This window comes from Procambarus clarkii, chromosome 61 (assembly GCF_040958095.1).
Source record: "Procambarus clarkii isolate CNS0578487 chromosome 61, FALCON_Pclarkii_2.0, whole genome shotgun sequence".
Taxonomy (NCBI): Eukaryota; Metazoa; Arthropoda; class Malacostraca; order Decapoda; family Cambaridae; genus Procambarus; species Procambarus clarkii.
In genome coordinates this window covers 18,773,425-18,789,899 of record NC_091210.1, presented here as the reverse complement: position 1 = coordinate 18,789,899, position 16,475 = coordinate 18,773,425, and the positions used below count along the sequence as shown (strand labels likewise).

Genomic DNA, 16,475 nt, shown 5'->3' with positions numbered 1-16,475 from the left:
TATTATTAAATAAATTATTATTATTTATTTATTTTATTTATTTATTTATGCATATACAAGAATGTACATAAGGAATGTGAGGATACAAATATGGTAATTACAGTCTTGTAAAGCCACTAGCACGCGCAGCGTTTCGGGCAGGTCCTTAATCTAAGAAAATTTTAAGGAGGTAAATACTTGCAAAAATTATAGACAAAAAATGATAACAGATTACATGAAATGAAAAAAAGATGAGAGAAAATTGTAGGTACAGTATATTAAAGCACATAGGTAGCTAAGATTGATTGCAATGACAGCTTGAATGGTAGTTGACAAAAAAAATGGTAGGCACAATACAGCAGAAACAATATAAGATTGATTGAAATGACAGCTTAAATGGTAGTTGACAAAAATTGGTAGTCACAATACAGCATATGGCTAGCACATTAAAGAAGACAGCAATGAACACAATGATAAGGTTGTTTGATACTACATAAAAATTAGGAGATTGGGTAACACTAGGTACAGAGCAAATTTAAAGCTCAGTGTAGGAAACTAAGAAGATGAAATTAGGTACTTTTTGGTTTTGCTTTTAAATAAGGCAAAAGTTTTACAGTTTTTCAATTCACTAGGGAGTGAGTTCCATAGACTAGGTCCCTTAATTTGCATAGAGTGTTTACACAGATTAAGTTTGACCCTGGGGATATCAAAGAGATATTTATTTCTGGTGTGGTGATAATGGGTCCTATTACATCTGTCCAGGGAGAGTTTCAGAGCATGGTTTGCATTTAAGAGTTGCAGTTTGCATTATTAAGTGAATGGGTTAAACGATTTGTCGGGTCGTATTCCAGGGAAAAATTTGGATGAAAGGACCTGTCAGAAACGCTATGCGTTCTAGAGGCTTTACAATAATATAAGAACTCTTGAATAAATATAATAAAATAAATGATTTTTGGTGGCTAAATAGGGTATCCCCCCCCCCCCCCCCATCAATCTTTTGTTTACTTTTGAGGTAAACAAACAGATGGGCGGCCGCCATTTGCGAGTCCACGAAGACTTCCTCCCTCGATATCTTTGCCGAGAGAATCAACTTTACTACCTCCTGTAACAAATTATCACCCTCATTTACGTAGCTATGAATGGCTCGATAAAGTGTAAGTGTTTGCGAGTCGATATTTTCTGGAAGATTGTGTATAGTTGTCTTAAGATGTCTTATGAGCGGTGGCGAGGGAGACGTCTTCATCACATTTCTTAAAGAGCTGCGAGCCATGAATGGAACTCCAGGATACGAGGAGGAGGTGTGTGTGTGTGGGAGTCTGGCCTGGAAGGGGGATATTTCCAGCGCTGGAATCATGTCTGCCGTGTAAGGTGATGACAAGTGATGACAGTTCATCACTTGAGCTGTCTTGAGGAGTCTCGTTGATGTTGAGTTTCATGTACTATTGTATGTACTACTGTACCTCTATCTTTAAATCTAACAATGTTTGTACTGTAACACTGCAACTATGCATGTACTGTTCCTAAATAAATTAGTATTATTATTATTATGTTGAGTGTGGTGCAAAAAATTACCAATCAAGCTGTCAATGTAATCAATCAGAGCTTTAATATACCAATGTGCTTTAATATACTTACTAATCTCTCTCATCTCATTTTTTTTTCTTGCAATGTATTTATTTTATTAATTCTGCTAGAATTTACCTACTTAAAATTATCTGTTAGATTAAGGGCTTGCCCGAAACGCTGCGCGTACTAGTGGCTTTACAAGATTGTAAATACTATGCTATGTATTCTCACAAACCCAATGTACCTTCTTGTATATAAATAAATAAAATAAAGCCACACAAGCAGCAGTGGGTGATGGGTTCATTGTTTGGACAAATATAACTCCTTAAATTAGAAGATCAAACCAATTTTGATTTTCATAAGATCTATGCATTGATTCGTGAAAAGATAGCATTATAATATATTTTTGTCTAATCGGTTTCTATCAGATACCCTTCATGTTAAAATGTTTATGGACGATATTCCAAGATTTCCTGGTATTCTGTGGTTTCATTCTGTGCTCTGATGTTAGTGCTACAAGCTGTTTTTTCAGCATTGATATCTGGAGATTGTCAATTCCTTGAAGGTTTCTTTACACCCTTGGTTAAACCATGAGTTATTCTTGTATATCTGCCCGAAATGCTATGCGTGTTAGTGATTATAAAAATGTAAAAACATCAATGCTATGTACTCTCATAAACCCATTGTACTTTCTTGTATATAAATAAGTAAATATTGATCCACTTCACAGCCTTAGAATAAGGAGTTACTGTGTCTTGCACTAAGGCCAAAAGATCTTAAGACATCCCATCCAAACAATCTTAAAATGTTTTTGAGTCACTGGAGTAAATGTCATAAACCAGGTTAGCCATTACCCATATTGAATGGGTATTCAATACCCATTCAAATATTCATAAATGATTTTACATTTATAATTGAGTTTACATCAAATTTCAGTATATTATTTCCATAGGAGAAAGTCATAACATACGCCACTGACCTCACGTGTTTTTGCAGGGTCTGTCGAGTCTACCCGGGAGTTCATTCAGCTTAGATATAAGCTTCGGCATCATTTCAATGGACGCAAACATCAATGTGAGAAGGCATATAGGTATTGTATTCACTCAATAATTATCTTTTCCAACTATTTGCATGTTTGAATTGAATGATTACCAGATTTTATATTTTAAATATTTAAAAATAATTATGATCATTCAGTACAGTTCTGTTTATTTTTTGTGAGTTTGCGAGTCTCGGAATACTTCTCTTAAAGTATTTTAGGTAAAGAATTAAATTAAAAATGTGTAAGCATCCTTCATTGTCAAACAGTATAATGTATCTTCTTGAGGTTATCTTGTATAATGTATCTTCTTGAGGTTATCTTGAGATAATTTCGGGGCTTTAGTGTCCCCGCGGCCTGATCCTTGACCAGGCCTCCACCCCCAGGAAGCAGCCCGTGACAGCTGACTAACACCCAGGTACCTATTTTACTGCTAGGTAACAGGGGCATAGGGTGAAAGAAACTCTGCCCATTGTTTCTCGCCAGCGACCGGGATCGAACCCAGGACCACAGGATCACAAGTCCAGCGTGCTGTCCGCTCGGCCGACCGGCTTCCGTCAGATACAAAGATAGAGATAGTTATACTAAAGTTATTTAGTTATACTAAAACTTTTATGTATACAGCATTTATAGCAAGTAAGATTACTTGATATTCGTATTAAAACTGTTAGTTGAGGGAGCATGTGAGAAGAATTATTAGCAATACTGCATATGGTATTTCTGAACTTCTGAGAAAACATGAGATAGAGTGAATAGAGAATACACTTAAATTAACAAGTTTTATTTAAGAAATAGAGCATGGGTAGAGTAAGTGGTAAGTAATTTGGTATTCAGATAGAAGCATGACAGAGCTGAGTAATTTCTCCATGGTTGTTCAGTATATATATAAATGGGGTTATGAGAGAGAGATCAAAATTATTATACAGTTAATGTTTATATAATGCAAATTTATACTGCATATGTAGTTACCGTAATCTAAATTGTGCGCATTGTTATTATGTAGCTTGAGCTTAGGGTATGCTTCCCTTGTCCACTCAAACCCAGAAAACAACGAACTTCCTCAGTCCAGTGGGACCAGTGAGGAGATTTGTTTTATTACAATGCATTTCTGAATAGGGGTCCCCCTTGGTGTGTCTCAGGATCATACCTGGACTCTGAGATCCACACTGACCTATCATAAGCCAGAGTTGGAATTTGTCTCAAAGAGGCAAGAGAAGCTTAGGGATCGAAGATTAATGCAAAAGTGATGAAAACCATGCAGAAAGTCAGACAAAGCAAACCAAGCATATGCTTGTAAGATAAAAAAAAGACAAAAAGGTGTGAATGAACAACTTTTAACCCTAACTCGACCTGCTACCTCCACGTGGCAGCGCAGGGCATCCAGAGTCCGTGCCCACCACCTAACTCGCCTACTAGATTCAGCTATGGAATACCTCTTACAACCTCCCCTCCCCTCTTTCCTCAAAAACAAATGGAAGGAGGGAAAGACGGCAGGAAGCTTCTAAAAAAAGGCTGTTTCATTACAATCAACTCTTCATTTTTGGTGCTTGCTCATTGGCACCTCAGAGAGAAGAATGGTTTTGCTAAGAAGAAAATCTGGGTTATGGAGTACCCCATGGAAGTGGATGGCAGAGGGACAGGAGTCAGGATAGAGAAACATCAAACAGCATGACAGGTCTGTCAAGCCTCACCATGCTTGGGCATAGATGCCCAAACATGGCAGAGCTGTGGAATATCCAACTGGTATCAAGAGACCAACCAACATCCTGGAGACTGAAAACTCTGTACTCGAGTAGCAGTCATGGACAAAGTAGCAAAGAATGCTGCTGAAGCAACAAACTGCCCACACTGACCCAATAATTGCAAGTTCTGACGTTTCTAGGTGTGTCCTCAAGTGTAAACCCAGCACCAGGCTCAGCACACAGCCACCAGAATGTGATTATGGTTAGACCAAATTAGGGATTACAGTACACAGTATATTTCATAGATTATCATTGCATTAGTACTTAAGACAAAAGAAAAAATTTCTTATATGTGGGAGAGAACTTGCAAGCTAGTACAGTACAGTTATTTATTAATCATTATTATAATATGGTATCAATATGAACTTGAACTTCCTGTGCTCCTTGTCCCTTCTCCTCATTGGAGACTCCTGCTTCAACCTTTGACAGGGTGTTCAGTTGTGGATAGTTTCCCCCTTCCCCAACACTTTAATGATCATACACATATTTGAAAATTCCATAGAACACCATACAGTATGTTGACCCTGCCTGATAGCACAACTCTCTCCAACAACATAGAAATTTTAATTTAGTGAGCAAACAAGTGTTTGTGTTCAAAAAGATGCTTTGCATATTAACTGAAAGCCATATATTTATGTCTCGTACATTTCATTGTTGTAAGGCATTTCATAAAATTTAATTTTGTCTTTAATTCTAATCATCATTCTGTCTCCCCTACCATCGCACTACAGTCGGATTGTCGACGAGCTTGGACTGACGAGTGTTATAACGCCTACACAGGCTAGGAAAAAATGGTCCAATCTTATGCAAAAATATATGGTGCGTATCATATTGCCAAGTTGTATCAACTCGACAGTTGTTGATAGAGTAATGTCATAATTATCCAAAAGTGGTGTTGAGTACAGAACATGTACAGTACAGTACAATACAGTACATGGTCATAGTTGCACTAAGGAACATAGCGGATGCTGTTGATGGGTCGTGACAAGGCTCAAGCCTGTAGCAGGGATTTGTATTCCAGTAGATGCCTCATAAAACCTTGCTTGCTATTTTGTTTTGAATTCAAATATTGTGCTGCTCAATGATCAATCATTTTATTGCTGGTCAAGCAAGAGTTTGAATTTGATTAATGTGAATATATAAAATCAGAGGAATTACTCAACACATCTGATGTTTGGGAAGACAGAGGAAAGAATTATAGTACTGTACTGCATGTAATTTGTGGCCTTGACCAACGGCTAGGTGTATTCATAATTTATTAGCATGTAAGGATTTACTTATTAGCTGAAACGTAGTTTTGTTTCTTTTAGATATTTAACATTAGGTCTCCTCATCAAGGTTTAATGAGTATGTGGTTTTATTTTGTTTATTTTTTCATATATGTTTCAAGCAGGTTTCCATTAATAACTAATGTTTGTATGATGAACAAATAACCAGAAAGCCTTGTTTTCCTCAGGAATTTCTTTCTTTCACGTAGCAGTTTGTTTTGTTTCGTCTGAGTTTTTGTTCAATTTTTCTATTTGGGTCAGTCTCTGATCTTCAAGCTTCCCTCACTGCTGAGAGAGCCAGGTTCAGGACGCTGCCCTCACTGCTGAGAGAGCCAGGTTCAGGACGCTGCCCTCACTGCTGAGAGAGCCAGGTTCAGGACGCTGTCCTCACTGCTGAGAGAGCCAGGTTCAGGATGCTGTCCTCACTGCTGAGAGAACCAGGTTCAGGACGCTTCCCTCACTGCTGAGAGAGCCAGGTTCAGGACGCTTCCCTCACTGCTGAGAGAGCCAGGTTCAGGATGCTGTCCTCACCGCTGAGGGAAGGTTCAGGTACTTAGGGAACCTGAGCCAGGTTCAAGTTCTGATTCCTGGTAGTTCAGCATGGGTCTTGGATGCCTAGCAGAGAAGGGAATTTGCTTACAGTCGATCTCTGGTGATTTGGGGTGGGCAGTGTATTCCTGACTCCTTGTCTTGTGGCGACTTATGCCTTCCCTTGCCAGGTTTTTCCAGGTCAGGGGTTAGTGTGGGTTAGAGGGTTGCTGCCAGTCTCTCTACTGGGCTAGGTGATGATTGTTGCCTTGCAGGTCTCTCTTTATAATTCAATTTTGGAAAGCTTGTGATCTCTCCCCTCTCCCAAGTTTTATTTCACTTTTATTTTTGTGGCTTTTCTGGGTGTTCCTCGGCCTTGTCATTGGGCTTTGTTCCCTTTCTCCACTGATGTCACTTGCTGGGTTGATGGGTGATCTACCTTAATTTTTGTTTTCATGGTTTTAAATGTGTTGCTCTTTTGCTGTTCAGGTATGCCATTGTGCTTTATTAGGCTTGGGTGCCCTAGAGTTGCCCCATTTTTAGTTTATCTTGAGATGCTTTCGGGGCTTTAGTATCCCCGTGGCCCGGTCCTCGACCTGGCCTCCACCCCCAGGAAGCAGCCCGTGACAGCTGACTAACACCCAGGTACCTATTTTACTGCTAGGTAACAGGGGCATAGGGTGAGAGAAACTCTGCCCATTGTTTCTCGCCGGCGCCCAGGATCGAACTCGGGACCACAGGATCACAAGTCCAGCGTGCTGTCCGCTCCGGCCGACCGGCTCCGACCATGTTTGGCATGGTAGCGGAATGCTGTTTGTTATTAGCTTTGTTAGCCTACGGCACTTTCCCTTCGTGTTTGGCTTTTGTTGGACCAGGTTCGCCTCAGGTGGCGTGTCTGGCTGCCTCACCCATTCTCTGGAACTGTCAGATTTGGGTGTTCACAAGGTCCTGGGGGGTTTGCCCTATCCAGGGGCAGGAATAGTTGAGCCAGCTGGTCCCTGCCCAAACTCTGCCTCTGCTTTGTCTTCTTACTCCTTGAGGCTGTTGATAATTATTCAGGACAGTGTCTTGGTTATCATTGCTGCCTCTCTCCTGTAGGTCTAACCTTATTTAATTATTGATATGATAATGCATCCAAACAAATTAATAATTATAGTATATATCTAAATTTGATAATTTGTGGTTATTGTATTTTGCCTTTAAACATTGATTTTATAATAAACATCATAATATCCAATCTCAGGACATTAAAAGTGGCTGTTCAACAGCAAATGTGGACTGGCCATACTTTCAAATACTTGACCAAATAGTTCCTCTCATACGAAAAGAGAAGATTGAAAAAGTACAAATATCAAGTCTAGACGAACAAGACCTCGATGCACCTCAAGAAAGTCTTCCCAGTCCTCTAACAAGCACTATTGTTCCTGAACAAGATCCTCTGTCAGTGGCCTCCAATCCTTTATCAGTGGCGTCTGTTAATGCGGTCATGGTGTCCGCCCAGTCATCCACATCGGTAGATGGCAAATGCAAAACTGAGGCTGTTGATGGTGAGCCACCTCGCAAGAGGGGAAGGTATGTAACTTGTGTTCACACCTCTTTAACCACTGTGCTGCGCCAACCGAGAAATCTCGTTTAGAGTTGTACTATTTTTTTTTTAATTAGGCAATATTTTAATGTTTTTTTTAATGTTTTCATTACACTTTGTGTTTTGAAATGAAAATGGTTGAGTTTGGAAACATTTTGACATTAACTTTACCTGAATATTTATAAAACAACAAAAATATGTCCTTAACAATTGCACTATGAAGTTTTTGTCAAAAACAGGGGCGCAGTGCAGGGGTTAATTACCTTTATCTGAATTTTGGTATTGTAGAGGAGGTGGTGAAGGTTTGGACGACCTTCATCCTGGCCCACAGGTGGTACAGTCAGGTTCGTTCTTGACTCATAATCGGGAACTTTGGGTTTGAATCTTAGGTGGGGCAGAAATGGTTAGGTACATTTCCCACCACCTAATGCCATGTTCACCTACCAGTAAATAGGTGCCCATGAATAGGTCAGCTTGTTGTGGAGTTGCAATCCTGGGGAGGGACAGTAGTTCAACTTTGGGAGGGGGGGGGCCTCAACATAAGACTAGCATGTATATACACACTGGCTGCCTGTCTCCCCAACACAATGAATTATTATTATGAATTATATGTACAGAATCAAGTATGTAGGCAGACTTGTGTGATTTTCCAATTCCGTTTTCCAAAAGCCCTTAATTGTGTTATCCATGGATGTGCCACAAGCCTATACCCAATGAAAAGTGAGGGGCCCACTTCATTTACTTTAATATGTGCAACAACAGTAACTGCAGGTGTTATCTGGAGACTTTGTCATTCTCAATATAGTACATGTATATTAATTAAACATTATAATACATTATTGCATGCAATATTATCTGTAGTGCAGAGGTCTACGTCCTTGGCTCAGAACCATGGACTGCAGGTTTAATCCCGGGGGTGGGGAGGGGGGGGGCATTTAGAGACGTTTGGGAATATTTGCTTTCACCTAATGCCTCTGTTTGCCTAGCAATAAATAGGTACCTGGGAGTCACGCAAATGTTATGAGGTTGCATCCGAGGAAAGGTCTGTAGTTCCTTTGGATGAACCCTGATACAAGCCTATTGTATATATATATATATATATGCAGGCATCCTGTCCTCTGACAATGGGAATTATGTGATAGAAAGTTTAGGATACACCAAGTCAAAATACAGTTTGTTATAACATAGTTTAAGAATGCTTTTTGAATATCACAGATGCATGACTTTCAACATTCTGTCTGCAAGTATAAGAAATAATTCTGGAACAAGGTTAGATATATTCAAGGAGGAACCCAACTATTTTAACAGAATGCAATGGATCACCCAGGTTGTGATGACTATTTGAGCCTGTAGGCTATCTTGAGGTTATCTTGAGATGATTTTGAGGCTTTTTTTAGTGTCCCCGCGGCCCGGTCCTCGACCAGGCCTCCACTCCCAGGAAGCAGCCCGTGACAGCTGACTAACACCCCAGGTACCTATTTTGCTGCTAGGTAATAGGGGCATAGGGTGAAAGAAACTGCCCATTGTTTCTCGCCGGCTACTTGTAGCAATAGCCTGGATGATCAGGCGAGTACCAGGGAAGCCTGACGTGAGGCCAGGCTGGGCACATGTCAAAATTTGTTTAGGTAGAGAAACTCTTGTAAGTTTTAGGCAAGTGTTCTATAAATCTTGAAATATGCATACCATCTTAAGAAGATTGATCCATGGTGCACACACCATTTTAAGATGTTTTAGGTGCAGATGAGGAGTCACAATAACGTGGCTGAAAAATTGTGAATTGTGACCATTATCAAGTCACAATCAACTTGATATGGGTCCAAGTCGGACAGAAACTTCGTCGTGTCTTCACTTTCTAGTGTGTGGTTTGGTCAACAGATGTTTTAGGTACTTTGCAACATTTGAAATTCCCGCTGATACACGGTACTCCCATCCTGTAATTGTGGACTACAGTAAACATCTGCTAACTTGAAAAGTGACATGATTTTTTTTTTTTAATTTTCCTGTGCTCAGAAAGTCAAATAACATTTTTGTGTACATAGAGATGCTTGATGCATCCTATTCACATTTCAAGTATTAATGTTTAACTCTCTTTTATGTATCAGAGGTCGTCGTACAGCTCAGCGTGCAAGAGACAGGTGGTGGGGTGCGGTAGAAGATGTGGATATTGGTTCAGATTCAACAGGGTTAACCATACGAGATCAAGGAACTCACCAGAGCTCATCCAAATCCTCCACAGCTGATAAGCTAGATCCTTCTCAAATGGAAATCCAAACTTTTCACATGCTAGAGTCTTGTTCTTCAGCACTAACAGAAATCCGTGAGATACTTAGATTAAATACTGAACGACAGGAAACGTTAATACAGGTTAGTTTTCTTTGTTCTGAGAATATACACAATTGTGTATAAATAATAATGAACTTATAAAGCTTAATATACAAGTGATTATAAGTAAATAAATAAAAACAAATGAAGAAAATAGTTTGTTGAGTGTGAACCTATAAAACCCGGACTACAGTATTTTGTTCTGCTCCTCGGCCAGCATTGTAAATAATCTAGATTCCCAGATAAATCAAATCTATGTTTTTAAAAATATATATTTACCAAAATTTATATGAGGGCTACATTCTCTGGTGGTCTCAAGGGAGACACGAAGCCAGCAGCTTGTCAAAGGTTTCCCTGTTATTCCTGAAGATTTTTCCTGCAGAATTTTAAACTGAAATAATCTCAGTATTTGCAGCTTCATATTTTTTGTATGTCCTGTATTTGGTCTAGCTGGAAGTCTGAATTATTCATAAAACCGCATCAGGACGGGCAGGGAATTATCATTGGAAAGCACCAAGCCATTACGACTATACAGCACTTGGAAAGGGGCCTGGATAAGGATTTGGGATGGGATGGGGGGAGGGGGAGAAATGGTGCCCAACCACTTGAACAGTCGGGGATTGAACGCCGACCTGCATGAAGCAAGAATGTCACTCTACAGTTCAGCTCAAGTTGTTGGACAGCCGGATCAGGAGCAGAATATTATAGTCCAGTTTTAGAGGTTTATACTGCTATTTTCTCAATTTGTTTTTATATGGTGTGTCTAATAGTCAGAACCACACTACAGTACTAGGTCTAGTAGGCAAGGGCTGTTTAAACTATTAACCTCCCATCAGCCTACAAAGATGGTGAGACCATTAACGAGATATATCATTTAGTATGCTGTATATACATGTATGTCACTAAATGATATGTCTCAGTGATGCTCTCACCATGACCATCTCACTCACCAAAGCACCATCATGCTTTGGAGGCTGATGGGAGGTGGATACAAATCAGCGCTAAGTAACATTATAAACTGTATGTGGGATAACATGAGGTGTTACCCAGTTGATGTAAGCTGGAGCAGTAGGTGTGGAGTGAGTTAGGAGTCTTGTCTGAGGATGGTAGGATGTACCCAAGTGTAATTTAGCTATTGATATGATAAGTGTGTTTGATACAGTGCCTTGGTTATGTAATCTATTGTCATTGTCTGTTGACAGATGGAATAACAAGAGAACATTAAACATAGCTGATGCATTAGTAACCTACAGAACCTAATGGTGGAGTGGTAACATACTCATCCTGTACCTTGCAAGAGATTTGGTCTGGGGTTCGAGTCCTGGCAAGGGAGGTTTTACTGGTCAACAATACTTAACTATTCCCCCAGCAGTAATTGGGTGACTAGTTGTTAACCGATTGGCAGGTTGTATTGCTGGGAAAACTAGCGGGTAAGGCTTACCATGAGCTATGGGAAGGGAAAGCTCCGAGCCTGATAACAGTAATTATTAGTCATCTGTTCCTGTACACGCCTGTGGAAATAACAAGTCCCAGGTTCAATTCCTGTGGCAGGACAGAGATTATGGGGCCCACGTCATTACACCTGATGCCTCTATTTACATGGCAGTAAATAGGTAATATGGAGCTAGACAGTTGGTGTGGACTACATTCTAGGGAAGGTCTGTAATTGGCCTAAGGGGATTTTAATAAACCTAAGTACAGGCATCCTGTCTCCAACAATGGGACACCAAATCAAACATCCAACCATTAACAGCCGGTTAATACTTTGAGTTTCCTGTTAAAAAGATGTTACCAAAAAGCTTAACAATACAGTATTATTTCTCTTGATGAAAATATCTTAGTATATTCTTTCCAATTACTTGTAATTAATTTTGTTATTGTCTTAATTATCAATACACAAAAAGCAGATAACTGAACTGTATTCCCAATATAGTATTTTGAGTACTACTGACAATAAGAATAAAATATAACAAAATATATAGAAGTGGCTAATTTCTTTTAATAAATCTTAAAATGTTTTGGAAGAACTGAGATTTTTTGTCTCAGGAATAGCATACGTATTACCATAATTTCTATTGAACGTAAATGTATTTTGTACTCTAGTGCTGCAATTGCTTTTCCAAACCTACAGAGCCTTCAGCAGACAGTGGTGAGCCAAGGCAACACTGTGAAGGAGCTGCTCTCTACCATGACTACTCAGAACGCAACTCTGATTGCTCTCATGACGCAGTTCACCACTAGAAATTCTCGGTCAACTTTAGGTCAGTACTGTGTTGATTAAAACAATAAAATGTGTTAAATAGAAAAGAGATACCACCTGTAGTTAAATTATTGAGTACCCATAGACTCAGAGAAGGGAAGGGGGAACTATCAAGAGAGAGTGCCAAGCCATTATGACTATATAGCACTTGGAAGGGGTCAGGATATGGATTTGGCATGGGACAGGGGGAAGGAATGGTGCCCAACCACTTGGACGGTCAGGGATTGAACGCCGACCTGCATGAAGCGAAACCGACACCCTGCTGTCCTGACCAAGTGGTTGAGCAAAAAGAAGTGAACAAATATAGAAGTGGCCAAGTGTTACCCCACACACCGAGCATTCAAACTGATGTGGGGTTCATATCTTGTACATTCATGGTATATTTTTTTTTATCTCACACATAATGATGGAGAAATTTTTGGTGTGGTTTCCCTAGGAAGGTGAGCAAGATTTGTATAAAGTTATTCAGCCAGGTCACTGAGTGATTATGAATCATTCTGTCAACACTTTCCCCTTGGCCATCTGGAGGCTTTCCTAGAGCATATAATAAATTTTTGTCAAGGACAGGAAGCCTGTGTATATACATACAAATGTATTTGGCTTGTATTGAGGCCCCCCTTCCCTCCCCAGACCTGGATAAATGCTGGTTTATATTGGTTTATAAAACAAACAAATTTCTAAGTATAATAAATGTGGGATTACTGGATTGTTTCAAGAAAAAGGTTAGACATGAATGAGTTTGGGTTGATATAAATAGGAACTGATTCACATGGGCCAGTTATGGCCTTCTGCTGTTTCCTTTATTCTAATGTTTTTTTTGTTTTGTTTTATATATCTGTTCTCAGGAATGACAACAAATGGTGATTTTGACGATGCAAAACACACAAGAGATCAGAGGACTCACAACCACCAAGAACATCTCCTGACCTCTCAGCAAAACTTAATCAATGCGTTATCTCGGGAGACTCAAGATTGTGAAAATTCACTTGTGGAAACATCAGAATTAGCAGATGACATGACCGGGTTATAGGTAGGCTATGGTAAAAAAAAATACCATAAATAAAAAAATAACACCAGATATTGAATTTTTGTGTAATATCATAAGTACGATTTTATACAGTCACAATTTTGCATGTTGTCTTTCCTCAAATGTTGTAGTAATGGATCATCTTTTTAAACTCGGTAGTCCAAGATTCAATGTCAAATCAGTTAAAGGAGAATTCTAAATAGTGATTTTGTTGTAAATACAGCATTTGCCTTTTTTTTTTCTTAATAATAATGCTTTCAGATTTGTGACTTGAGCATGACAAGCTATAAGAATACTTTGGAGGAGTTTTGAGCAACCCTTAAGCTGCACAGGATACTTACAAGAGCAATATAATTAGTTATCTTGAGATGATTTCGGGGCTTTAGTGTCCCCGCGGCCCAGTCCTCGACCAGGCCTCCACCCCCAGGAAGCCGCCCGTGACAGCTGACTAACACCCAGGTACCTATTTTACTGCTAGGTAACAGGGGCATAGGGTGGAAGAAACTCTGCCCATTGTTTCTTGCCGGCGCCTGGGATCGAACCCAGGACCACAGGATCACAAGTCCAGCGTGCTGTCCGCTCGGCCGACCGGCTCCCGGTCTGCCCTGCCCGGTCTGCCCTGTCAGCATATTGTCCTGTTTAGATAATATTTATGGTAACAATTTGGACCATCTTACATATATTGATGTAATGGACAGTTACAAAGCAGAATTTGGACAAACTGGAAAAGGTTTTGTAGTAATTTTTAAGATGGTATACCATTAACTCACAAAGATACAAGCAGAAGAAGAATGAATGTTTGGCTGAAAAAGCAGGTAAACAAAGGGAATATCATTTTAGATCAAGAGAGCAGTAACTCTACCAGCAAAAGCAGTAGAGTTAGGTTACCAGCAAAAGCAGTAGAGTTAGGTTACCAGCAAAAGCAGTAGAGTTAGGTTACCAGCAAAAGCAGTAGAGTTAGGTTACCAGCAAAAGCAGTAGAGTTAGGTTACCAGCAAAAGCAGTAGAGTTAGGTTACCAGCAAAAGCAGTAGAGTTAGGTTACCAGCAAAAGCAGTAGAGTTAGGTTACCAGCAAAAGCAGTAGAGTTAGGTTACCAGCAAAAGCAGTAGAGTTAGGTTACCAGCAAAAGCAGTAGAGTTAGGTTACCAGCAAAAGCAGTAGAGTTAGGTTACCAGCAAAAGCAGTAGAGTTAGGTTACCAGCAAAAGCAGTAGAGTTAGGTTACCAGCAAAAGCAGTAGAGTTAGGTTACCAGCAAAAGCAGTAGAGTTAGGTTACCAGCAAAAGCAGTAGAGTTAGGTTACCAGCAAAAGCAGTAGAGTTAGGTTACCAGCAAAAGCAGTAGAGTTAGGTTACCAGCAAAAGCAGTAGAGTTAGGTTACCAGCAAAAGCAGTAGAGTTAGGTTACCAGCAAAAGCAGTAGAGTTAGGTTACCAGCAAAAGCAGTAGAGTTAGGTTACCAGCAAAAGCAGTAGAGTTAGGTTACCAGCAAAAGCAGTAGAGTTAGGTTACCAGAGGAGAGAGGAACAACCACAGAAGTGACCAGGATGAGAGCCAAGCATTGGTCTCCTGAAGACACACAAAGCGGTGAAAACTGAGAGATCAGAAGTTGGAGTTCCTGAAAATTGGTATAAAACCAAGTACTGTATATGTCACTCAAGAATAGATATAGCAAAGAACAGGGATAACAGAAAGAGAGAGAGAAAACCAAGGCAAAGAAGGACACAGAATACGGAAGAGGAGCAGGTTCAGTGAAATCAGGGTGGGATGGCACAGCTAAAGCCATCAAAGATGGTCAAGATAAACGCAACACATTGTGAAAGAAATGAACAGGTAGGCTGCAATGGCATTTCATTCCGAGGATTTACCTCCACAATCACACATAATTAGGTGAAAAGGGGCTAATGTGGCAGAAATGTATACATGCCCCTTTTTTTTTATATACAGAGTATATATAACACTGCTGGGCTGACCCCTGGCAGCCAGCCAGGAAGTCCACAGGCTCTAAATATATTTTGTGTTTATATAAATATTTATTTTACTAATGCTGTATATGTGAAATTATTATTATTATATCTCTTATGGTCACTGGCAACTTTCTGACATCCAAGACTCAAACATGGATGGGATGAGTCTGTCAATGACTAACGGGCCATTAGACAGATCAGATCTGTACTACAGGTCCGTGCTTAGTTTACTAGCAGATACAGTATATATTCTCTACATCATTCGTTTCATAACACATTTAAGATGCCTGTCATTTCTATATGCGTTAAACATTGACTGAAAGTAGCACACGCAAGAAAGTTTAGATATGTGCAGCAAATGTCAAAGGGTCATGCTGATTTCAGCAAGCTAGTGTGTGACACTGCTCAAATGGGTGACAGGAAATCAGTGATGCTGCTAACCAAACCTCTTCTCCTGGGCATGGTAGGAGCGCATCTTGAGACATTGGTGATCTTGCCGTAGCAGGAAATTTACCTGTAGGACACATTCTCCGAATATTATGATGAGAAAGGGTTTTCTGTCTTTGTAATTTGTCATTACAGGTATATGTCATATAAACTTAGTAACTAGTCTTATTAAATGTATTTGTACAGTGTTTAAATCAAATACAAATAAGTACAGGGGCATTTCTATGTTTTCTGTAATTTTCATCCCCATTGTTTGATGTGCAATTTCCCTCAAGCTAACCTGCCTTTGAGGAAGTAGCTCAACCTATAATTATGTGAAGTTTGAAGAAAATCAAGCAATATTTACCTCATCCACAGGTGGCACATGATTGATTTACTTACACGCAATAGTACGATTGTACATCTTTAAAAAGGTTGGGTTTGATATTTGTAATCAAATTTAAACAAATTTTTCATATATATTCTTTGTATATTGTTATAATCTGGAAAGAGCAAATTTTAAACTACAAGTTATATTTAGGGTTTAATTTTGAAAAGTGCTGTTTTGAAGCAAAATGATGGTTCTCAGTCAACAACTACACATTTTTACATAATATCCTCTTCTATGTTGCTTTAGATTATTTTACTAGCTAACTATAATGTTGTTAATATTGGTTAGAGATTTTATAATCTTGGATTTTTTTTGTACAGTACTTTGTAATCCAAAAAACAAAGAATAAAAAATCAATGCTGAAACTTGGACTGG

At 39.4% G+C, this 16,475-nt stretch overlaps 1 protein-coding gene across 9 annotated transcripts; it reads left to right on the top strand.

Annotated features, from left to right (window-relative positions):
- The first annotated feature begins 980 nt into the window (after window positions 1-980).
- On the top strand, window positions 981-15,953 carry LOC138354106 (uncharacterized). Of its 9 annotated transcripts, none has more exons than XM_069307949.1 (7): window positions 981-1,133; window positions 2,542-2,635; window positions 5,058-5,145; window positions 7,366-7,694; window positions 9,810-10,071; window positions 12,161-12,290; window positions 13,135-15,953. In XM_069307949.1, exons 1-7 carry the CDS (start codon window positions 1,115-1,117, stop codon window positions 13,317-13,319), a joined length of 1,107 nt encoding a protein of 368 aa, XP_069164050.1. In that variant the 5' UTR covers window positions 981-1,114; the 3' UTR covers window positions 13,320-15,953. The 9 variants fall into 9 exon arrangements, with proteins under 9 accessions (XP_069164050.1, XP_069164053.1, XP_069164056.1 ...); XM_069307952.1 differs by having other exon boundaries at window positions 998-1,133; window positions 2,542-2,619; XM_069307955.1 differs by lacking the exon at window positions 981-1,133 and adding an exon at window positions 1,210-1,347 and having other exon boundaries at window positions 2,542-2,619; window positions 7,391-7,694.
- Window positions 15,954-16,475: the final 522 nt, after the last annotated feature.

What these genes read in the sequence shown, in the direction of transcription:
- LOC138354106 (XM_069307947.1), top strand. Translation starts at nt 1,252, where the DNA reads ATGGAACTCCAGGATACGAGGAGGAGGTGTGTGTGTGTGGGAGTCTGG. An exon ending in GCTGGAATCATGTCTGCCGT is followed by an intron (nt 1,343 to 2,541) that starts GTAAGGTGATGA and finishes GTGTTTTTGCAG; the next exon opens with GGTCTGTCGAGTCTACCCGG. An exon ending in GACAGGAAACGTTAATACAG is followed by an intron (nt 10,072 to 12,160) that starts GTTAGTTTTCTT and finishes CCAAACCTACAG; the next exon opens with AGCCTTCAGCAGACAGTGGT.